Raw genomic sequence first — 25,515 nt, forward strand, 5'->3', positions numbered from 1 at the left:
AAACCCAGCTCCTGCCTAAGCCCTGCCCATAACAGCTGAGGTTTTTCTGTCTTTTTGTTGCTTTTGTTGTTGTTTTGTTTTGTTTGGGGTTTTTTGTTCTTTGCCATTATCAAGTTCTGTTTTACCCTTCAGTGGTTCTTTCACATATATTCTTATTTTTTTTATAAAATATCTGTTAATTTTCTGAATTCACTTTATTTTTTTTGTTATTGTTATGCTCCCTTTTATTTTTTATGATCATTAATAGTTTTTCTCTTCTTTGCTACTGGAGCTTAGTTTTACCCTCCAGTACTTGTTTTATATAGATTTTTATTTTTCCAAATATATCTGTTAGTTTTCTAAATTTAATTTGTAATTATTTGTTATTGTCCTGCTCCTTTTTTTGGCATGCTCTGTGGCTTGCAAGATCCCATTTCATGGGCCAGAGATCAGGCCTGAGGTCCTGAGGTGGGAGAACTGAGTCAGAACCACTGGACTAACAGAGAACATCATACCCCAGGGAATATTAATTGGAGTGAAGTCTCCTAGACAAAAGAATAAAATACTTAAGAATAAATGTACCTAAGGAAGCAAAAGATCTGTTCTCAGAAAACTATAAAACTCTTATGAAAGAAATCAAACAGGACACAAATGGAGAGATATACCATGTTCTTGGATTTAAAGAATCAATAGAGTAAAGATGAATATACTACCCAAAGCAATCTACAAATTCAGTGCAATTCTTATCAAATTGCCATGGCATTTTCCACAGAATTGGAACAAAAAATCTTACAGTTTGTATGGAAACACATAAGACCCCAAATAGCCAAAGTAATCTTGAGAAAGAAAAATGGAGCAGGAGGAATCAGGCTTCCTGACTTCAAACTATACTAAAAAACTAATCAAAACGGTATGGTACTGGCACAAAAACAGAAATATAAACCAATGGCATAGGTACAGAAAGCCCAGATAAAACCCATGGACCTAAAATCACCTAGTCTATGACAAAGGAGGCAAGACTATACGATGGAGAAAACACAGCCTCGTCAATAAGTGGTGCTGGGAAATCTAGACAGGTACATGTAAAAGAATGAAATTAGAATACTACCTAATATCATACATAAGACAAACTCAAAATGGATTAAAGACCTCAATGTAAGACCAGATACTATAAAATTCTTGGAGGAAAACAAAGGAAAAACACTCTGACATAAATCACATCAAAATCTTTTTTGAACCACCTCCTGAAATAATGAAAATAAAAACAAAATAAGCAACTGGGATCTAATTAAACTTAAAAACTTTTGCACAGCAAAGGAAACCATAAGCAAGACAAAAAGACAAACCTCAGAATGGGACAAAATATTTACAAAGCAGTGGACAAAGGGTTAATCTCCAAAATATACAAACGGCTCATAGAGTTCAATATTAAAAAAAAATTAAAAAATAGGCAGGAGATCTAAATAGACACTTCTCCAAAGAAGAAATACAAATGGCCAACAAACACAAGAAATGATGCTCAACATCACTAATTACCAGAGAAATGCAAATTAAAACTACAATAATCTACCAGTTCATACCAGCCAAAATGGCCATCATCAAAAACTCTACAAACAATAAATGCTGGGGAGGGTGTGGATAAAAAGGAACTCTTATATTGGTGGTTGGGATGTAAATTGGTACAGCCACTGTGGAGAACAGTATGGTGATACCTTAAAAAACTAAACATAGAACTACCACATGATCCAGCAATCCCAACACAGGGCATATACCCTAAGAAAACCATAACTCCAAAAGACACATGTACCCCAGTGTTCATCACAGCACTATTTACAATAGCCAGGACATGGAAGCAACCTAGATGTCCATTGACAGATGAATGGATAAAGATGTGGTACATATACACAATGGAATATTATTCAGTCACAAAAAGGAATGAAATTGGGTTAGTAGGAGGGTAGTGGATGAACCTCGAGCCTGTCATACAGAGTGAAGTGAGTAAAAAAGAGAAAAATATCATATATTAATGCATATATATGGAATCTAGAAAAATGGTGCTGATGAACCTATTTGCAGGGCAGGAACAGAGGCACAGACATGGAGAACAAAGCTGAATATATGTGCCCTAGGTTCAGGCTATACTACAAAGCTACAGCAGTCAAAACAGTATGGTACTGGCACAAAAACAGACACATAGATCAATGGAGCAGAGAGCCCAGAAATAAACCTACACACACGTGGTCACCTAATCTATGACAAAGGAGGCAAGAATATAAAATGGGGAAAAGAGAGCCTCTTCAACAAAGAGTTCTGGAAAAACTGGACAGCTACATTTAAAACAATGAGATTAGAACATTTCCTCATACCATATACAAAAATAGGGCTTCCCTGGTGGCTCAGCTGGTAAAGAATCCACCTGCAATGCCAGGGACCTGGGTTTGATCCCTGGGTTGGGAAGATCCCCTGGAGAAGGGAAAGGCTACCCACTCCAGTATTCTGGCCTGGAGAATTCCATGGACTATATAGTCCATGGGGTCGCAACTGAGCGACTTTCACTCACTGGCACCCCACTCCAGTACTCTTGCCTGGAAAATCCCATGGACGGAGGAGCCTGGTAGGCTGCATTCCATGGGGTCGCGAAGAGTTGGACACGACTGAGTGACTTCACTTTCACTTTTCACTTTTATGCATTGGAGAAGGAAATGGCAACCCACTCCAGTGTTCTTGCCTGGAGAATCCCAGAGATGGGGTCGCACAGTCAGACACGACTGAAGTGACTTAGCAGTAGCAGCATACAAAACTAAACACAAAATAGAGATTAAGGACTTAAATATAAAACTAGAAACAAACATAGGCAGTATACTCTGATACAGGCCTTCGAAGTATTTTCTTTTTTTTTTGATATGTCTTCTCAGACACAGCAAACATAGGCAAAAATAAACAAATCAGATCTAATCAAACTTAAAAGCTTTTCCACAGTGAATCAAACTATAGACAAAATGAAAAGACAAACTACTGAATGGGAGAAGATAATTGCAAAAGATATGTCTGATAAGGGGAATATCCAAAATAAATTAAAAACTCATACAATTCAAGATAAAAAGTTAAAAATGGACAGAGCACATTAATAGACATTTCTCCAAAGAAAACATACAGCTGGACAATGGAAACATAAAAAGATGCTCCAACTTGTTAATCATCAGGGAAATTCAGGTCAAAACCATCATGAGAGATCACCTTTTACTTGTCAGAATGGCTATAACCAAAAGGCAATATATAAATGTTGGCAATGATGTGGAGAAAACAAAACCCTAGTATATTGGTGGTGAGAGTGTAAATTGGTTCAGCCACTATGGGAAGCAACACAGAATTTCAACAAAAATTAAAAATATGACTACCATATGACCCAGCAATCCCACTTCTGGTTATATATCTGAAGAAAACGAAAACACTAATTCAGAAAGATGTATGTACCCCAATGTTCATAGCAGCATCATTTACAATTGTCAAGGTGTGGACAACCCAAGTGTCCATCGACAGATGAATGAATAAAAAAGATATGGTGTGTATATACACAATGGAATATTACTCAGCTGTAAAAAGGAATGAAATTCTGCCATTTTCAGCAATGCGGATGGACCTAGAGAATATTATGCTTAGTGGAAATTGTCACACAGAGAAAGATACTTTGTGTGTTTTCACTTACATGTGGAATCTAAAAAATAAAGTATATGAATGCATACAGCAAAACAGAAACAGACTCACAGAGACCAAACTATGCTTTAATATACTATATGTGTTCTTTTCTTTCTGACTTACTTCACTCTGTATAACAGGCTCTTGGTTTATCCACCTCACTAGAATTGACTCAAATTCATTTCTTTTTATGGCTGAGTAATATTGCATTGTGTATATGTACCACAACTCCCTTTATCCATTCATCTGTCATGGACATCTAGGTTGCTTCCATGTCCTGGCTATTGCAAATAGTGCTGCAGTGAACACTGGGGTACATGTGTGTTTTTGAATTGTGATTTTCTCCAGGGTATATGCCACTTACTTATATCTAATAGTTTGTATCTCTTAATCCCCTTCCCCTTTCACCTTTCCCTCTCCCTACAGGTAAACACTAATTTGTTCTCTGTGAGTTGGTCTGTTTCTGTTGAGAAAGTAAGTCAATTGAAATAAATAGATATTTGGAAAATAGTAATACAGATAGTACTCAGAAATGGCCAAATTTGTACAGTGGTAATCTGTAAGTGAAAAGGGTTAGTAAAATAGAGCTAAAAGAGTTAACATGCATACTTTGCATGTCATGCATGTTTATTCATTCATTCATTCCATGTTAATTACTGCTAATATTTTCATCTACTCAATACAGAAATTCCTAAGTTTTCAATTCTGTTGTCAAATTACTATTATTTAATCTAAGGAATATGTTATAAAATAAATTCTTTACAAATCCAGTTAGTATTAAAAAGCAGAAAAAGAGGATTTTTAATAATAGTGTTGAGATGGCTTTGTGGTTATTTGTTTTACAGCAGTTTAGAAGTACACTAAATACTGCCATGTGGCCACAATATGAACCTAGAAGTTGACATTTTAAGAGTATGCTATAGGCAGGATCACATTCTAATACAGCCATTCGACACTCTAAAATAATAGTTTTCGCCCTTTGTTCTGCCATAGCAAATGGAAAATGATGCTCACATTCTAGATTTAGTCCTGGGAATATACCCAGGTTCTGACAAAATTCTCTCCTCTCTGACAATTTTTTCCAGCACATTTAGGCAATACAGGACTATAGCTATTGTTTATATACAATGGAATGAATCCTCATTTGCACAAGAGGCAATCTAAGTGAGGCCTATACCAGTTGTTTGTCATTTGGCAGAGCAATCAATTACTCCAAGACCACCTGCGACATTTAGGAAAGTATGATTTTTACAATATGCAGAAAAACCACTCTGCATTAAGATGAATAAAAAATACGTTTTTTCACTGTAATGTGGAATAACTCTTAGGTAATAACTTAAATTTTCTCCATATGCATTACTGTGTTCTATAATATTAATCAAAACTATCACTCCTTTATAGGTAAACTTTAGCATTCACTAACAACACTTAAAATGCTATGGCATATTCTGTTTTAAATTTAAATGCATGACAAAGAAGGACACTACATAATGATCAAAGGATCAATCCAAGAAGAAGATATAACAATTATAAATATATATGCACCCAACATAGGAGCACCACAATATGTAAGGCAAAAGCTAACGAGTATGAAAGAGGAAATTAATAGTAACACAATAATAGTGGGAGACTTTAATACCCCACTCACAACTATGGATAGATCAACTAAACAGAAAATTAACAAGGAAACACAAACCTTAAATGACACAATGGACCAGCTAGACCTAATTGATATCTATAGGACATATCACCCCAAAACAATCAACTTCACCTTTTTCTCAAGTGCACACGGAACCTTCTCCAGAATAGATCACATCCTGGGCCATAAATCTGGTCTCGGAAAATTCAAAAAAATTGAAATCATTCCAGTCATCTTTTCTGACCACAGTGCAGTAAGATTAGATCTCAATCACAGGATAAAAATTGTTAAAAATTCAAATATATGGAGGCTAAATAACACACTTCTGCATAATCAACAAATCATAGAAGAAATCAAAAAAGAAATCAAAATATGCATAGAAATGAATGAAAATGAAAACACAACAACCTAAAACCTATGGGACACTGTAAAAGCAGTGCTAAGGGGAAGGTTCATAGCATTACAGGCTTACCTCAAGAAACAAGAAAAAAGTCAAATAAATAACCTAATTCTACACCTCAAGCAATTAGAGAAGGAAGAAATGAAGAACCACAGGGTTAGTAGAAGGAAAGAAATCTTAAAAATTAGGGCAGAAATAAATGCAAAAGAAACAAAAGAGACCATAGCAAAAATCAACAAAGCTAAAAGTTGGTTTTTTGAAAAAATAAACAAAATTGACAAACCATTAGCAAGACTCATTATGAAACAAAGAGAGAAGAACCAAATTAACAAAATTAGAAATGAAAATGGAGAGATCACAACAGACAACACTGAAATACAAAGGATCATAAGAGACTACTACCAGCAGCTCTATGCCAATAAAATGGACAACTTGGAAGAAATGGACAAATTCTTAGAAAAGTATAACTTTCCAAAACTGAACCAGGAAGAAATAGAAGATCTTAACAGACCCATCACGAGCAAGGAAATTGAAACTGTATTCAGAAATCTTCCAGCAAACAAAAGCCCAGGACCAGATGGCTTCACAGCTGAATTCTACCAAAAATTTAGAGAAGAGCTAACACCTATCTTACTCAAACTCTTCCAGAAAATTGCAGAAGAAGGTAAACTTCCAAACTCATTCTATGAGGCCACCATCACCCTAATTCCAAAACCAGACAAAGATGCCACAAAAAGAGAAAACTACAGGCCAATATCACTGATGAACATAGATGCAAAAATCCTTAACAAAATTCTAGCAAACAGAATCCAACAACATATTAAAAAAAATCATACACCATGACCAAGTGGGCTTTATCCCAGGAATGCAAGGATTCTTTAATATCCGCAAATCAATCAATGTAATACACCACATTAACAAATTGAAAGATAAAAACCATATGATTATCTCAATAGATGCAGAGAAAGCCTTTGACAAAATTCAACACTCATTTATGATTAAAACTCTCCAGAAAGCAGGAATAGAAGGAACATACCTCAACATAATAAAAGCTATATATGACAAACCCACAGCAAGCATCACCCTCAATGGTGAAAAATTGAAAGCATTTCTCTTGAAATCAGGAATAAGACAAGGGTGCCCACTCTCACCACTACTATTCAACATAGTTTTGGAAGTTTTGGCCACAGCAATCAGAGCAGAAAAAGAAGTAAAAGGAATCCAGATAGGAAAAGAAGAAGTGAAACTCTCGCTGTTTGCAGATGACATGATCCTCTACATAGAAAACCCTAAAGACTCTTCCAGAAAATTACTAGAGCTAATCAATGAATATAGTAAAGTTGCAGGATATAAAATTAACATACAGAAATCCCTTGCATTCCTATACACTAACAATGAGAGAACAGAAGGAGAAATTAAGGAAACAATACCATTCACCATTGCCACAAAAAAGAATAAAATACTTAAGAGTATATCTACCTAAAGAAACAAAAGACCTATACATAGAAAACTATAAAACACCGATGAAATAAATCAAAGAGGACACAAACAAATGGAGAAACATACTGTGTTCATGGATTGGAAGAATCAATATTGTCAAAATGGCTATACTACCCAAAGCAATCAATAGCTTCAATGCAACCCCTATCAAGCTACCAACGGTATTTTTCACAGAACTAGAACAAATAATTTCACAATTTGTATGGAAATACAAAAAACCTCGAATAGCCAAAGTAATCCTGAGAAAGAAGAATGGAACTGGAGGAATCAACCTGCCTGACTTCAGACTCTACTACAAAGCCACAGTCATCAAGACAGTATGGTACTGGCACAAAGACAGAAATATAGATCAATGGAATAGAATAGAAAGCCCAGAGATAAATCCACGAACCTATGGACACCTTATCTTTGACAAAGGAGGCAAGGATATACAATGGAAAAAAGACAACCTCTTTAACAAGTGGTGCTGGGAAAGCTGGTCAACCACTTGTAAAAGAATGAAACTAGAACACTTTCTAACACCATACACAAAAATAAACTCAAAATGGATTAAAGATCTAAATGTAAGACCAGAAACTATAAAACTCCTAGAGGAGAACATAGGCAAAACACTCTCCGACATAAACCACAGCAAGGTCCTCTATGACCCACCTCCCAGAATATTGGAAATAAAAGCAAAACTAAACAAATGGGATCTAATGAAACTTAAAAGCTTTTGCACTACAAAGGAAACTATAAGCAAGGTGAAAAGACAGCCCTCAGATTGGGAGAAAATAATAGCAAATGAAGAAACAGACAAAGGATTAATCTCAAAAATATACAAGCAACTCCTGAAGCTCAATTCCAGAAAAATAAATGACCCAATCAAAAAATGGGCCAAAGAACTAAACAGACATTTCTCCAAAGAAGATATACAGATGGCTAACAAACACATGAAAAGATGCTCAACATCACTCATTATCAGAGAAATGCAAATCAAAACCACAATGAGGTACCATTACACGCCAGTCAGGATGGCTGCTATCCAAAAGTCTACAAGCAATAAATGCTGGAGAGGGTGTGGAGAAAAGGGAACCCTCTTACACTGTTGGTGGGAATGCAAACTAGTACAGCCACTATGACGAACAGTGTGGAGATTTCTTAAAAAACTGGAAATAGAACTGCCATATGACCCAGCAATCCCACTTCTGGGAATACACACTGAGGAAACCAGATCTGAAAGAGACACGTGCACCCCAATGTTCATCGCAACACTGTTTATAATAGCCAGGACATGGAAGCAACCTAGATGCCCATCAGCAGATAAATGGATAAGGAAGCTGTGGTACATATACACAATGGAATATTACACAGCCATTAAAAAGAATTCATTTGAATCAGTTCTAATGAGATCGATGAAACTGGAGCCTCTTATACAGAGTGAAGTAAGCCAGAAAGATAAAGAACATTATAGTATACTAACACATATATATGGAATTTAGAAAGATGGTAATGATAACCCTATATGCAAAACAGAAAAAGAGACACAGATGTACAGAACAGACTTTTGGACTCTGTGGGAGAAGGCGAGGGTGGGATGTTTAGAGAGAACAGCATGTATATTATCTATAGTGAAACAGATCACCAGCCCAGGTTGGATGCATGAGACAAGTGCTCGGGCCTGGTGCACTGGGAAGACCCAGAGGAATCAGGTGGAGAGGGAGGTGGGAGGGGGATCAGGATGGGGAATACATGTAACTACGTGGCTCACTCATGTCAATGTATGACAAAACCCACTACAATATAAAAAAGAAAAAAAAATAAATGCATGAATTGGTAAATGTTTAAAAAGTAGATAGTATAACAAACTGTAGGTCTAAGAAATATATTACATGTTATCTATGCTAAAGAGTTTGTTAAAATATCCAGAGATCTGATTAATTTTGCAGACATAGTCAAGTCTTGAACTAACTAACTCAACATATCCTTTAGGAAAAGTAATTCTTTTTATGAATCACAACTGAACTTCAAATTGCTTACATATGTATGTGTTTTGATCTCACTGTTATAAAATTAATCAATAACAATCATTTTAGCTTCATGGCTATATTATGAACTTACCTTGTACCAAAATAGCTGGAGTGGGGCATAGTCAACATAACATCTTAATAATGTTTTGGACATCTTAATAACAAAGTTATCTCTTTTCAGCATCTATGCTGATCATGTAAATGTCCCCAAACTGTCAATAACCCTTACAAAGCAAATTTTAAAAATGTGGAGACATGGACTAATATTACAGTAAATCAACTCACATCTCCTAAAAGTTCATATGTATTAACTCTACAAAAGAACACGAATTAAGGACGTTAAAGTGAAAACAACATTAAGCAATAATTCCAAATTAACCAAAATAGTAAAACAGAATCTTATACTTGAGTCATATACATATGTTAAAAGCACAATCACTAAGTGTTTTTTTCCTGAATTATCCAGGTTTAGTTAAAAACTTTACTGTTCCTGTTGAACATTTGGTCCACTTTCATAGAAATTAGAAATGTTAATGAACACACTCTTTTTTTCTCAAACAATTACTATAAACTGTTATTCTTTAAGAATTCATAATTTCTACCTTATTAGGGAAACAATTTGATATAACATTGCTTTAATCAAATAAAATAAGTAAAAAGAATTATCTGCATCAGAGTAAAGGAGATAGAAGAAAAGATATGGTTTACTCTCTTATATCATATAGGTGCACAGCTTATAAAAATACATATGTAAAACATAGTTACTATTTTTTGGTACTAGGTATGTACTGTTAGCTTCAAAATTCAACTGGCTAACATTCCTACCAAAGCAAAAACACAAACTTTAGAAAGATAGCTCATATATTTCATCAAATAAGTGAACACAGAAAGCACCTTGACACTGTTAATTTGGCAAACTATATAAAAATGATGAACAGATGAAACGAGATTCTCCTGTTGTTTGTACTAGAGTTACCTCCCAAGCATCATTTGGGTATTCAGGCCCAACCACAATTCTGTGTTCACCCATTGTGTGCTTGAGACCAATGTTATCTAATATAAGTACTACCATGTTCTTTGAGACTGTGGAGAATCACAGTGGGAAGGCTGTGGGACTGCCACCCCGTCACTAACTCAGCCTCTAGCTCCTTAACGTGGGCCCTGAGCAGGAGGGGTGGCACTTTCAGAAGCAGGTCAAGAGGCAGCAAAGCTGAAGAAATAAAAGGGGGAAAGACATGAGACTGTAACACAAATTGCACTGAAGTTCAGGGTGGTGTGTGTGATGTTACTGCTGACAAAGCTAAATTACCTGGTCTCGGTCTGGATCCTATTCCACCAGTGAAGTCTCTGTAAGCAGAATGAGAAGGTTTATTCAACTTTGATTTGACTAACATTTACTGAAAGCTTATATCTCACTATGGTTTATGAATCCATATGAAAATATAGGTTTGTTTTTCCTGAGGATGTCCTCAAGAGTTTAATAAAAGGAAAAAAGAGACATAATTGAACTCAGAGCAGAACGGACATTCTATGACCATTGGAAGAATCTGGTTGCATCGCAGTTGTTCATAAGCTCTAAGAATAATTACAAGCCTAAATCTTAGGCTTGAATGATTTTCTTGTTACATTTAAAATCAAAATATTTTAACTTCCCTGGTGGTTCAGTGGTAAAGAATCTGCCTGCCATGCAGGAGACATAGTTTTGATATCTGATCCAGAAAGATCCCACATGACTTGCAGCAAAGAAGCCCTTGTGCCACAACTATTGAGTCTGTGCTCTGGAGCCTGGGAACCACAACTACTGAGCCCATGTGCTGCAACCACGGAAGCTGATGTGCCCTAGAGCCCACACTCGGCAACAAGAGAAGCCATTGCAATGAGAAACCTGCGCACTGCAACTAGAGAGTAGCCCCAGCTCGCCCCAACTAGAGATAAGCCAGCACAGCAAGGAAGACTCAGAGCAGCCAAAAATAAATTTAAAAAATAAAACAAAAATACTTATTTTGTATGAAAAAGAAATAGCATTTAAAATTTTATATTTAGTATGTTCCATGCTTTATTTCTGCTGTCTTAAGAAACTATAACTCTTCCTAAGAAATGAGATAATTTTTACATTTAAGAGGAATATATTTTTCCTTATGTTCTCAGCATTCTTACCATCACTTTTTTGCCCTATTCTAAGATTTAGGATTTCCTTATCATCATGCAAGTTGGTCTCAGGGCCTTTAGCTGAGTGGAAGAGTCATTAGACCCTACTAAGGACAGCCATAAATAACATTCAATCTTGTTTATCTACTAGAATAGTAGAGACAAGTTCTTAACAGTTTTTTTTTTAAGAAATAAGAAACATCTATGGCCTGACAAATTATAAGAACCATAAGCTACTGCAACACAACCAAAGTACATCAAACATCCTCTATGCTTAAGGCACATGATAGGTATTTACTAAGTGGGAATTGACATGGGGACTCAGACACAAAGAAACATGACTGATAATTCTATTACCCCAACCTTTTCACTATAGTCACAGAAATAATGATACGTACATGCAACACATACCCAAGTTATCAAGCATAGCAAATTTGGCACTCATTCACCCACCACTCAACTTAATTACTAGAATAATATCAAAGTGTGTACATCTAACTGTGAACTCCTTCCCTCTCCATTTCCATCCTTCCAATTCCCCACCAATCCACTCCTCCCTTGATCCTATTTATTTTTTCTGTCCCATTCCCAGCCCATATTTCCAGACCCTTGAAAACTAAATGAAACTCATCAGTTTTACATAGGCAATACATTCTTCTTACACCTGTCACATGTTTACATAAGGAAAAGGGATGACCCCTGCCTCATATTTTCAAAGAGGGGCATAATCTTAGCAGTGTCCTTATGAGTGTGGGCAGAAGCCTCAGGACTGAGATGAGTGGTAGAGCGTCTGTTCCAGCAAATCATTCCCTTGCATACAGGTTACCCCTCAGCAAGGGCAAACACATAGCCCACACCTTAGTCCTCTAGACAAGCCCAGCACTGTCCAACAGAAATATGCAAACTATAAACAGAAGTCTAAATTTTCTGGTAGCCACAGTTTTAAGAAGTAGAAAGAAAAAAGTGAAATTAATTTTAATAACATTTTAAACTAAAATAACCAAAATATTATTTAAACATGTACTAAATAGAAATATTAATGCAATTTTAAAGATTTAAATGAAATTTAAAATTCTTGGGACATACAGGCAATCTGGTCCCAGGGCAGAGCCCAAGAGTGGCAGCAGTGGTCATTGCTGGTGCTTACTCAAGCAGCATCCCAGAAGTTTCTCGGATTCTGATGGGGATGCTCTACCACAGCTAACCTCTGACACATCCCAGGAGTCCACATAGCTCTCTGCTAGCCCAGCAGAGTTGTTCCACAAATGTGTAGGGGGTGGTGGCAGAGGCAGAGAGAAATGATTGGCTATGAAAAACAAACGGGGCTTACATCTGAGTCAGTATCCGACTGGAGTTGCAGATGCCTACACAGTCAGTGCATTAGATCTCCATCAATGTACAGACCACACTTGTTTCAGCACCCCATGCCACTGAAGCAAAGGTCTTGGTGCATGGAAGAGGGGAAAAAATCCACTTAAAGGGGATAGAGCTAGCTTCTTCTCTGGCAATTTAAAAGCAGACCTCACCCCTAACAGGGCAGTGATGGCCACTGGGCAGAGAGGAAGTCCTGCCTCAGATCTGGTGCCAACTCTAGCCCCTCCATCTCTAGCACCACTGCCTATTAAGGGGATAGCTTCCAGCACATCCTGAGGAAAGGTATAACTGGCATCCACCTCAAATCCAGCTCACCCGTCAAAGGCAGGTACAAGGCACACACAGTGTGCAGAGGGATGTTCCCACATAAAAACAGCCATTTCAAGACTGCAGTGGACAACTGTTTCACCTAAAGTAATAGAGACAGAGAAAGCTAAATAAAAAGAAGAACTACTGTCAATTGAAAAAGCCAAGAAAACCCCTGAAAAATAATGAAACAGAAATAAACAATTTACCACAAGAGAATTTAAAACATGACTAATAATAAACTTTATAAAGGAAAAGAACTGATCTCAACAATGAACATTTTAAAATATTTTAAAAAAAGATCCAATCAGAAAGTTGAGGGACACAAGATCAATACACAGAAATCACTTGCATTCCTGTATACTAACAATGAAAAATCAGAAAAAGAAACTAAGGAATCAATTCCATTTACCATTGCAACAGAAAGAATAAAATATCTAGAAGTAAACCTACCTAAGGAGACAAAAGAACTGTATGCAGAACATTATAAGACACAGGTGAAAGAAATGAAACACAACATAAAGAGATGGAAAGATATTTCATGTTCCTGGGTATGAAGAATCAATACTGTGAAAATCACCATACTACCAAATACAATCTACAGATTCAATGCAATCCCTATCAAATTACCAATGGCATTTTTCACAGAACTAGAACAAAAAATTTCACAATTCATATGGAAACACAAAAGATCGTGAATATCTAAAGCAGTCTTGAGAAAGAAGAATGGAGCTGAAGGAATCAACCTTCCTGACTTCAGACTATACTACAAAACTACAGTCATCAAGACAGTATGGTACTGAAACCAAAACAGAAGTATAGACCAATGGAACAAGATAGAAAGCCCAGAGATAAACCTACACACCTACGGGTAGCTTATTATCAACAAAGGGGGCAAGAAGATACAATGGGACAAAGATAGCCTTTTCAATAAGTGGTGTTGGGGAAACTGGACATATACATGCAAAAGAATGAAATTAGAACACTTCCTAACACCATACAGAAAGATAAGCTCAAAATGGATTAAAGACCTAAATGTAAGATCAGAAACTAAAAAGGTCTTAGAGGAAAACATAGGCAGAACACTCGATTAGATAAATCAAAGCAAAATCCTCTATGACCCACCTCCTAGAGTAATGAAAATAAAATAAAAAATAAACAAGTGGGACCCAATTAAACCTAAAAACTTTTGCAGAGCAAAGGAAACTACAAACAAGGTGAAAAGACAACCCTCAGAATGAGAGAACATAATAGCAAAGGAAACAACTGGCAAAGACTCAATCTACAAAATATACAAGCAGTTCATACAACTCAATACCAGAAAAACAAACAACCCAATCAAAAAGTGGGAAAAAGACCTAAACAGACATTTCTCCAAAGAAGACATACAGAGAGCTAACAAACACATGAAAAGATGCTCAACATTGCTCATTATTGGAGAAATATAAATCAAAACTACAATGAGATACCAACTCACACTAGTCAGAATGGCCATCATCAAAAAGTCTACAAACAATAAATGCTGGAGAGGATGTGGAGAAACGGGAATTCTCTTGCACTGCTGGTGGGAATGTAAACTGATCCAGCCACAAAACTACCATATGACCCAGCAATCCCACTACTAGGCATATACCGTGAAGAAACCAAAATTGAAAAAGACACAAGTACCCCAATGTTCATTGCAGCTCTATTTACAATAGCTAGAAGATTGAAGCACCCTAGATGTCCATTGACAGATGAACGGATAGAGAAGCTGAGATACATATATACAATGGAATATTACTCAGCCATAAAAAGGAAGACATTTGAGTCCGTTCTAATGAGGTGGATGAACGTAGAGCCTATTATACAGTGAAGTAAGTCAGAAAGAGAGATATAAATATCACATACTACCACATATATAAGGAATCTAGAAAGATGGCCCTGATGAATTTATTTGCAGGGCAGATCATGAACTCCTTATTGCCAAATTCAGATTTAAATTGAACAAAGTGGGGAAAACCACTAGACCATTCAGGTATAACTTAAATCAAATCCCTTATGACTATACAGTGGAAGTGAGAAATAGATTTAAGGGACTATATCTGATAGACAGAGTGCCTGATGAACTATGGATGGAGGTTTGTGGCATTATACAGGAGACAGGAATCAGGACCATCCTCAAGAAAAATAATGCAATAAAGCAAAATGGCTGTCTGAAGAGGCCTTACAAATAGCTGTGAAAGGAAGAGAAGCAAGAAGCAAAGGAGAAAAATAAAGACATACCCATTCGAATGCAGAGTTCCAAAGAATAGCAAGGAGAGATAAGAAAGCCTTCCTCAGTGATCAATGCAAAGAAATAGAGGAAAACATAGAATGGGAAAGACTAGAGATCTCATCAAGAAAAAAAGAGATACCAAGGAAACATTTCATGCAAAGATGGGCTCAATAAAGGACAGAAGTGGTATGGAACTAACAGAAGCAGGAGATATTAAGAAGAAGTGGCAAGAATACACAGAAGAACTGTACAAAAAAGATCTCCATGACACAGATAATCATAATGGTGTGATCACTCACACTCACCTAGAGCCAGACATCCTGGAATGTGAAGTCAAGTGGGCTTAGGAAGCATCACTACAAACAAAGCTAGTGGAGGTGATGGAATTCCAGTTGAACTATTTCAAATCCTAAAAGATGATGCTGTGAAAGTGCTGTAGTTAATACGCCAGAAAATTTGGAAAACTCAGCAGTGACCACAGGACTGGAAAAGGTCAGTTTTCATTCCAATCCCTAAGAAAGGCAATCTGAAAGAATGCTCAAACTACCGCACAATTGCACTCATCTCACACGTTAGTAAAGTAATGCTCAAACCTCTCCAAGCCAGGATTCAGCAATATGTGAACTGTGAATTTCCAGATGTTCAAGCTGGTTTGAGAAAAGGCAGAGGAACCAGAGATCAAATTGCCAACATCTGCTGGATCATCGAAAAAGTAAGAGAGTTCCAGAAAAACGTCTATTTCTGCTTTATTGACTACTCCAAAGCCTTCAACTGTGTGGATCACAATAAACTGTGGAAAATTCTTCAAGAGATGGGAATACCAGACCACCTAACCTGCCTCTTGAGAAACCTGTATGCAGGTCAGGAAGCAACAGTTAGAACTGGACATGGAACAGCAGACTGGTTCTAAATAGGAAAAGGAGTCCGTCAAGGCTGTATATTGTCAAACTGCTTATTTAACTTATATGCAGAGTATACCATGAGAAATGCTGAACTGGAGGAAGCACAAGTTGGAATCAAGATTGCCAGGAGAAATATCAATAACCTCAGATATGCAAATGACACCACCCTTATGGCAGAAAGTGAACTCCTTGAAAGGAATATTATGACCAACCTAGATAGCATATTAAAAAGCAGCGACATTACTTTGTCAACAAAGGTCTGTCTAGTCAAGGCTATGGTTTTCCCAGTAGTCATGTATGGATTTGAGAGTTGGACTATAAAGAAAGCTGAGCACCAAAGAATTGATGTTTTTAAACTGTGTTTTTGGAGAAGACTCTTGAGAGTCCCTTGGACTGCAAGATCTGACCAGTCCATCCTAAAGGAGATCAGTCCTGGGTGTTCATTGGAAGGACTGATGATGAAGCTGAAACTCCAATACTTTGGCCACCTTATGCAAAGAACTGACTCATTGGAAAAGACCCTGATGCTGGGAAAGATTGAGGGCAGGAGGAGAAGGGGACGACAGAGGATGAGATGGTTGGGTGGTGTCACTGACACAATGGACATGGGTTTGGGTGGACTCAGGTAGTTGGTGATCAACAGGGAGACCTCGCATGCTGTGAGGTTCATGGGGTCGCAAAGAGTCAGACACGATTGAGTGACTGAACTGACTGATACTTGTATCACAAAAAATAGCCTTTAAAACAAAGTTTAGAAAGAAGAAGAAAGAATAGCATATAATGATAAGAGGATCAATAACAGAAGAAGATATGACACTTATTAAGATTATGCACCTAATATCAGAGTATATATATGTGTGTGTGTATGTGTGTATATATATATATATATATATATATATATATATATATATATCAAATCTAACAGCCATAAAGGGAGATATTGACAGGAATACAATAATAGTAGGAGTCTTTAACACCCCACTGACATCAATGGACTGATCTTCTAGACAGAAAATCCATAAGACAACAGAGGTCCTACATGACAAAAGACCAGTTGGAGTTAACTGTATCTACAGGATACCACATCCCCCAAAGTCCAGAGTATACCATGTTCCTGTCAAGCATGTATGGAACATTCTCTAGAATAGACCAAATACTAGGCCACAAAGCAAACCTCAACAAACTCAAGAGAATAAAAATTTCAAGCATATTTTCTGACCAGAACAGCATGAAACTAGAAATCAGCCACAGAAAGATGAGGGGGAAATGAACACATGGAGACTAAACAAACTCCTACTAAAAAACCAATGGGCTAATGATGCCATCAAACAAGAAATCAGAAACTATGTCCTGAGAAGTGACAACCATAATTTTATAAAATCTATGAAATGCAGGAAACTCACTAAGAGTAAAGTAATACAGGTTTTTTTCCAAAAAGCAACAAAAATTTCAAATGAACAACCTAACCCACCACCTACAAGATTTAGAGAAAGAAGAACAAAACCCAAGGAAATAGTAAAGATCAGAAAGTGAAAGTCACTCAGTCATGTCCAACTCTTTGAGACTCCATGGACTATAGAGTCCATGGAATTCTCCAGCCCAGAATACTGGAGTGGGTAGCCTTTCCCTTCTCCAGGGGGTCTTCCCAACCCAGGGATAGAATCCAAGTCTCCCACATTGCACATGGATTATTTACCAGCTGAGCCACAAGGGAAGCAAGATCAGAAAGAAATAAATAAAATTGAAAAAAAAAAAAAAGGCAATACAAAAGATTAATAGAACTGTGCTGAGCAGGGCCCTGTGGGACTCCAGGGCAGGAAGGCCTTTTTATCCCCCATTCCTTGTAGGCAAGACTCCAGACTTCATGATCTTCTCTGAGTTCCAAAGGGCAGAACCGTTGCTAATCAAAGGAAAATTAGCAATGAAACCACCTGAGGCAAGATTAAAGGGACCAGAGAGGCTCTTAGGTGGTCCAGTCTCCTAATCCTGATGAGCCTCTCTAGGATCTAATATATAATACAAATGAACATTTATGCAAAACAGACTCACAGATGTAGAAAGCAAACAACTGATTACCATAGGGGTGAGGGAAGAATGGAGGGATAACTTAAGAATGTGGGATTAAAAAGAAGACATACAGATGGCTAAAAAACACATGAAAAGATGCTCAACATCACTCATTATCAGAGAAATGCAAATCAAAACCACAATGAGGTACCATTACACGCCAGTCAGGATGGCTGCTATCCAAAAGTCTACAAGCAATAAATGCTGGAAAGGGTGTGGAGAAAAGGGAACCCTCTTACACTGTTGGTGGGAATGCAAACTAGTACATCCACTATGGAGAACAGTGTGGAGATTTCTTAAAAAACTGGAAATAGAACTGCCATATGACCCAGCAATCCCACTTCTGGGCATACACACCGAGGAAACCAGATCTGAGAGAGACATGTGCACCCCAATGTTCATCGCAGCACTGTTTATAACAGCCAGGACATGGAAGCAACCTAGATTCCCATCAGCAGACGAATGGATAAGGAAGCTGTGGTACATATATACTGTGGAATATTACTCAGCCATTAAAAAGAATTCATTTGAATCAGTTCTAATGAGATGGATGAAACTGGAGCCCATCATACAGGGTGAAGTAAGCCAGAAAGATAAAGACCAATACAGTATACTAACGCATATATATGGAATTTAGAAAGATGGTAATGATAACCCTATATGCAAAACAGAAAAAGAGACACAGATGTACAGAACAGACTTTTGGACTCTGTGGGAGAAGGCGAGGGTGGGATGTTTAGAGAGAACAGCATCGAAACATGTATATTATCTAGGGTGAAACAGATCACCAGCCCAGGCTGTATGCATGAGACAAGTGCTCGGGCCTGGTGCACTGAGAGGAATTGGGTGGAGAGGGAGGTGGGAGGGGGGATAGGGATGGGGAATACATGTAAATCCATGGCTGATTCATGTCAATGTAGGACAAAAACCACTACAATATTGTAAAGTAATTAGCCTCCAACTAATAAAAATAAATGGAAAAAAAAAGAAATGGTAAAAAAAAGAATGTGAAATTAAGAGATACAAACTACTATATACATAATAGATAAGAAACGAGGATATATTGCACATCATAGGAAAACAGAGCCATTATCTTGTAATAACATTTAACACAATACAAGTCACTGTGCTGTACATCTGAAACTAACACAATATTGTAAATCAACTATACTTCAGTAAAAAGATATTTTAAGAAAAAAAAATATGCTAGTGGGCATATATGAAATAGACCTCCCTGGTAATGCTGAGTTTCTTTCAGCTTTGCCGCCCCTTTATATGATTTTAAAGTTCTCCTTAAGAAATTTCAGGGAATCTTTAAAAATAACCATCACACATTCACTCACTCATTCAAAAATATTTACTAAGTGCTCACTGTGTGTAGGCACCGTGTTAGATATTGGAGATGGAATATTGAAAAGAAATTGTCCCCACAGTCTTAGAAGTTACAAGATTACACAGGTATAGCAGAAAAATTGTTAATTTCTCTGGAAATTATATCACAGATCATAAGAAAACATAGTCATCTGAAATTTCACAACAGAAAAAACTCTTAATGACAACTTTTAACTATAAAAGTGTTGGGTCCACAAACACAAACAATGGACAGAAGATTAGGCAGAGTCTGAGGGACCCACCTGATGTGAAGAGCTGACTCATTTGAAAAGAGCCTGATGTTGGGAAAGACTGAAGGCAGGAGGAGAAGGGGATGACAGAGGATGAGATGGTTGGATGGCATCAGACTCAATGGACACTAGTTTGGAGAAACTCCAGGAGTTGGTGATGGACAGGGAGGCCTGGCGTACTGCAGTTCATGGGGTCGCAAAGAGTCAGACACGACTGAGCAACTGAACTGAACTGAACTGAGGGAAGTCTGCCTCTAGATTGAACCAGACTGAATGTTTATGTCTAATGGGACATTATGGCTTCAGAGGGTGGTTTCCTATGACAGTACAAGCTGGAAAATAGCCAGAAATGGCCCAACACAAAGAAAACGTTCCAGAAATGTTTTGTGGTGAAAAGGTTTATCATAATGAAGTTTGTGTCTTCTGAAAGTTTTGAAATGGGAATTGATCAATAACATTTCAGATCAATAAAACAATTTCAGAGAAATGGAAGGTTTTAAAAAATTCTTAAAGGTCTTTTCAGCTCTCTTCAGATCTGGTGTGTATTCACAAACCAAATTCCTCATGCAGAATTCATAAGCTAAAACAGAAATTGAAGCACCAAATATGAGTAATAGCCGACAACTCACATTTTACCTGACCAATACAGGTTAAGGGGGCAACTGGAGGTATTAGCTTTGTAATTTTTTAAATCAAGTTTTCACTGATAAATGCAAGTGTGAGGCAAATTATTTAGATGATTATTTTGTCAGAGGCATGCTGGTCATGAAGATAGGGTCCAGAATTCTATACCTCATCAAATTCTTTTAAATGTATCTCTGAACTGAGGAATATTTTCACATGCATTGCAAGTGCATCACATCATTTAATTCAACTATGAAAAGTAGTCAATACAATTTAATGCTGATAGAAGAAATATTTGACCTTATGATGAAACGAGAAGCCTGGCTTACAACATTAAGATGATGCAACCTCACCATCTAAGCTCACTAGCATTTTACATCTTGAAAGTGTCTTTCAGGCTTTGACATCATAAACATACCCTGTGTGAATAAGTGACATTATGTATGGATGCTTTCTCCTGCTCATTAAGGGCTTTTTGTTCACCTGTAATGTTAATGGAGTTGGTATCACTGCAGGAAGGCGGCATGGTGCTACTGTGGCTCTCCACTTGTACTCCAATTGTAGCTAGGAACTAACAAGCAATAAGCCAGGAAATTTTAGAATTGTCATAGAAAAGGATAGAATGATTTTACTGAGAACAAATTGCCAACATTTGTTGGAACACATAAAAAGCAAGAGAATTCCAGAAAAAAAATCTACTTCTGTTTCACTGACTATGCTAAAGCCTTTGACTGTGTGAATCACAGCAAACTGTGGAAAATTCTTAAAGAGATGTGAACACCAGACCACCTTACCTGCCTCCTGAGAAACCTGTATGCAGGTCAGGAAGCAACAGTGGGCAGTGGACATGGGGAAATGGACTGGTTCCAAGCTGAGAAAGGAGCCTGTGAAGGCTGGCTATATATTGTCATCCTGCTTATTTAATTTATATACAGAGTGTGTGCGAGTGTGCATGTTCAGTCAGTTCCGTTGTGTTCAACTCTTTGCTACCCTGTGGACTGCAGCTCACCAGGCTCCTCTGTCCATGGGAGTCTGCAGGCAGGAATATTGGAGTGGGTTTCCAAGCCTTCCTCCAGTGGATCTTCCCGACCCCAGGTATCAAACTCACTTCTGCCTGTGTCTCCTTCATTGCAGGCAGATTCTTTACCCACTGAGCCACCTGGGAGGCCCTAAATAAAGAGTATATCATGCCAAATGCCAGGCTGCATGAGTCACAGCTGTAATCAACATTGCTGGGAGAAATATCAATAACCTCAAATATGCAGATGACACCACTCCAGTGGCAGAAGGTGAAAGAGGAAAGTGAAAGAGCTGGCTTAAAGCTCAACATTCAAAAAACGAAGATCATGGCATCCAGTCCCATCACTTCACAGCAAATAGATGGGGAAACAATGGAAACAGTGACAGACTTTATTTTCTTGGGCTCAAAAATCACTGCAGATGGTGACTGTAGCCATGAGATTAATATGCTTACTCCTTAGAAGAAAAGCCATGACAAACCTAGATAGACTATGAAAAAGCTGACATATCACTTTGCCAGTAAAGGTCTGGATAGTCAAAGCTATGGTTTTTCCAGTAGTCATGTATGAATGTGAGTTGCACCATAAAGAATGCTAAGAATTGATACTTTTGAATTGTGGTTCTGGAGAAGACTCTTGAGAGTCCCTTGGACAGCAAGGAGATCAAACTTGTCAATCCTAAAGGAATTCAATATTCACTGGAAGGATTGATGCTGAAGTTGAAGCTCCAGTCCTTTGGCCACCTGATGCAAAGAGGTGACTCACTGGAAAACACCCTGATGCTGGGAAAACTTGAGGGCAGGAGAGAAAGTGGTGACAGAGGATGAGATGGTTGGATGGCATCATCAACTCAATGGACATGAGTTTAAGCAAACTCTGGGAGATAGTGAAGGACAGGAAAGCCTGGAGTGCTGCAGACCATGTGATCGCAAAGAGTGGGACGCAGCTGAGCAACTGAGCAACAAAAACAACTGACAGCAAATAGTTTTTCTAAGACTGCTTGATTGTGACATCAGCTTCTAGGCCAGGTTAGCAGCAGCAAGCAGTGATCAAACGTGTGCAATCAATTTAAGGGAAACTAGATCTGGATTATTAGAAACTGGATTATGAAAAAGTAGTGGGAGTCTCTATTCTCTATAGCTTTAAATCAAAATAATCAACTTTTGCTATAGGGAGGCAAGATTCCTAGGTCCCGAGATCACACAAGTTCTTTCCAGTCACATGTATGATACTGGATGGTCACAAACATTTCCAATCATCTCTATACACAAAGACTAGAATCAGGCACACATCCTTGAAAACAATTATGCATACATTGATTCATCAAAGAGGCTGTGAACCACAGGTATCTCTGATACTGCAAACATTCAATGTCTGAAACTAGCCTGCCAACTGTATTCTGTTGCCTTGGCAACATGGAAAAATCTTATGCCTAAACAACAGGATCTTTAAAAAGGGTTTAAGCTGTTGACTATGGCAAAGGCTGTAGGTTCAAGCCAGGAGGTGAGGTTTTAGTCCAATTATAGACAGAGATACAGAATTTGTGCTAAGATTACAGTCATTCATCTATTAACTGACAAGTATTTGTGGACTGGTTCAGTTCAGTTCACTTCAATTGCTCAGTCATGTCCGACTCTTTGCGACCCCATGAACCGCAGCACCCCAGGCCTCCCTGTCCATCACCAACTCCCGGAGTTTATCCAAACTCATCTCCATTGAGTCAGTGATGCCATCCAACCATCTCATCCTCTGTCGTCCCCTTCTCCTCCTGCCTTCAATCTTTCCCAACATCAGGGTCTTTTCAAATGAGTCAGCTCTTCGCATCAGGTGGGTCCCTCAGACTCTGCCTAATCTTCTGTCCATTGTTCATGTTTGTGGACCCAACAACTTTTTTGCATCTTGTTTTGCATACTGGTTTTGCATCTTTTCTATATATTTATGCAACTCTGTATCACTGAGTAGTGTCCAATAAAAAAGAAAAAGACTTTTGATGGTGTACTTTATGGCATCAGTTCAGTTCAGTCACTCAGTTGTGTCTGACTCTTTGTGATCCTGTGGACTGAAGCCATCCCTGTCCATCACCAACTCCTGGAGATTGCTCAATTTCATGTCCATCAAGTTGGTAACGCCATCCAACCATCTCATCCTCTGTCTTCCCCTTATCCTCCTGCCTTCAATCTTGCCCAGCATCAGGGTCTTTTCCAATGAGTCAGTTCTTCACATCAGGTGGCCAAAGTATCGGAGCTTCAGTTTCAATTTCAGCATCGATCTTTCCAATGAATATTCAGGACTGATTTCCTTTAGGATGGACTGGTTGGATCTCCTTGCAGTCCAAGGGACTCTCAAGAGTCTTCTCCAATACCACAGCTCAAAAGCATCAATTCTTCAGCTCTCAGCTTTCTTTACGGTCCAAATCTCACATCCATACATGACTACTGAGAAAAATGTAGCTTTGACTAGATGGACCTTTCTTGGCAAAGTAGTATCTCGGCTTTTTAATATGCTGTCTAGGTTGGTCATAACTTTTCTTCCAAGAAGCAAGTGTCTTTTAATTTCATGGCTGTGGTCACCATCTGCAGTGATTTTGGAGCCCAAGAAGATAAAGTCTGTCACTGTTTCCATTGTTTCCCCATCAATTTGCCATGAAGTGATGGAACCATGTTACTAGCAACACCAGAAAAGACTTAGGAAATAAATAGACTTTACCCTAACCTTCTTGACCCTCTCTTGGAAAAGATAAACTTATCAGTGATGTATCTTTGACTAAACAGTGTGGCCCATGAGGGACCTGCAGGGGCTGCCAGTGAAGGGGCTCAGCCCCTCCCACAGCAGGGAATCAGGCCAAGCCGACTCCCCTGCAGGACACTGGATCCTTAGAGAGTTGACACGCAGACAGAGCAAACAAGCTGGAGGCTCATTCAGGCCTGCAGTAGAGCCTTGGCAAATCTTCCAGGAGTGCTTCCTCCACAGACCTCAGGGCCTGACCTGGCTTCTATCCCTTCATAGTTTGATTCTGTGCGTTCCATAATTATGTGAGTCCTTGAAAGCCTTCTAAAGAACATAAGTCAGCCCAAGTCGTCTTTTATTTCCTGTGCCCACAAAGCCCGCCTGGTAAAGCACAGCCTCTCACACATGACCTGGCCGGCACTTCTAGACCCAGCACTGTCGACGGCCCCTGCCTGTCCCTGCTCAGCTCCCTGCCCTCTCGATGCCAGCTCTCCCCAGCCGATCACACTCTTTTGACTAAAAGATCCTCCGCAGTAAGCTGGAACATCATCTAATAAGCAGAAACTACCAAGTACCAAACTACTCTTCTCTGCCCCTTCAGCTTAAATTTATCTTTGCCTCTTTTTCTTCAGACACACACAAAAGCTGCCCTTTCCTCTTTTCCAGGGCTGTTCTCAGGTCCATGCCGCTCTGAGACTGGGAACCAGCTACAATTTCCCCTCTCCATCAGCTGCTTCTCCTCAGTCCACTCACCCTTCAGCCATCCTGATTCTAGAAGGCCCTTTCCCATCAAACATTCCCACCAACTCACTGTCAGCTCAACACTTTCTTCGGTTTCTCTCTGTCTCTGCTTCTGTAACCTCTGAAACCACCACAGTCAGGCTTGTGCTCCCACCAGCCTCACCCAAGATCACTGAACTGTTCTCATGAAGGCTACCAGGAACTTGCAAAAAGCCAGATCAAAGAGTTTTGTTTCAGTTCCTAGCCCAAGAGACAAATATTGCAGAAAGTGCTAGTCATTACAAAATAATGATTTCTTTTTTAAAAATGGAATGCCCCAAACATGCTCATTCTCCCCTGTAGCTAGATTCTCCTCTGCTCAATGATCAGTGAGCAGAAGGGAAGAACATAACATCTGGGTCACATCCATAAAAGGAAGGATGTGTCTCTGCATCCCATCCCCCTCCTGCTGGCTGAGACTTGGGTGTGACATGGTCTATACCTGCTACATCTGCCATAGGCATCT

General features: G+C 38.4%; 1 protein-coding gene across 2 annotated transcripts in view; it reads right to left on the bottom strand.

The window, feature by feature from the left end:
- Window positions 1-25,515, bottom strand: part of NEK10 (NIMA related kinase 10) — a 292,923-nt gene that overhangs the window by 64,047 nt on the left and 203,361 nt on the right. The window contains exons 29-30 of one of the 2 annotated variants that reach the window (XM_043886664.1): window positions 10,533-10,570; window positions 10,293-10,433 (exon numbers count right to left, since the gene is read on the bottom strand). In XM_043886664.1, the coding sequence (XP_043742599.1) occupies window positions 10,293-10,433; window positions 10,533-10,570 (179 nt within the window). The remainder of the gene's footprint in view (window positions 1-10,292; window positions 10,434-10,532; window positions 10,571-25,515) is intronic. The other variant, XM_043886665.1, reaches the window with a different exon arrangement.

This window comes from Cervus elaphus, chromosome 24 (assembly GCF_910594005.1).
Source record: "Cervus elaphus chromosome 24, mCerEla1.1, whole genome shotgun sequence".
NCBI classification, from domain to species: Eukaryota; Metazoa; Chordata; class Mammalia; order Artiodactyla; family Cervidae; genus Cervus; species Cervus elaphus.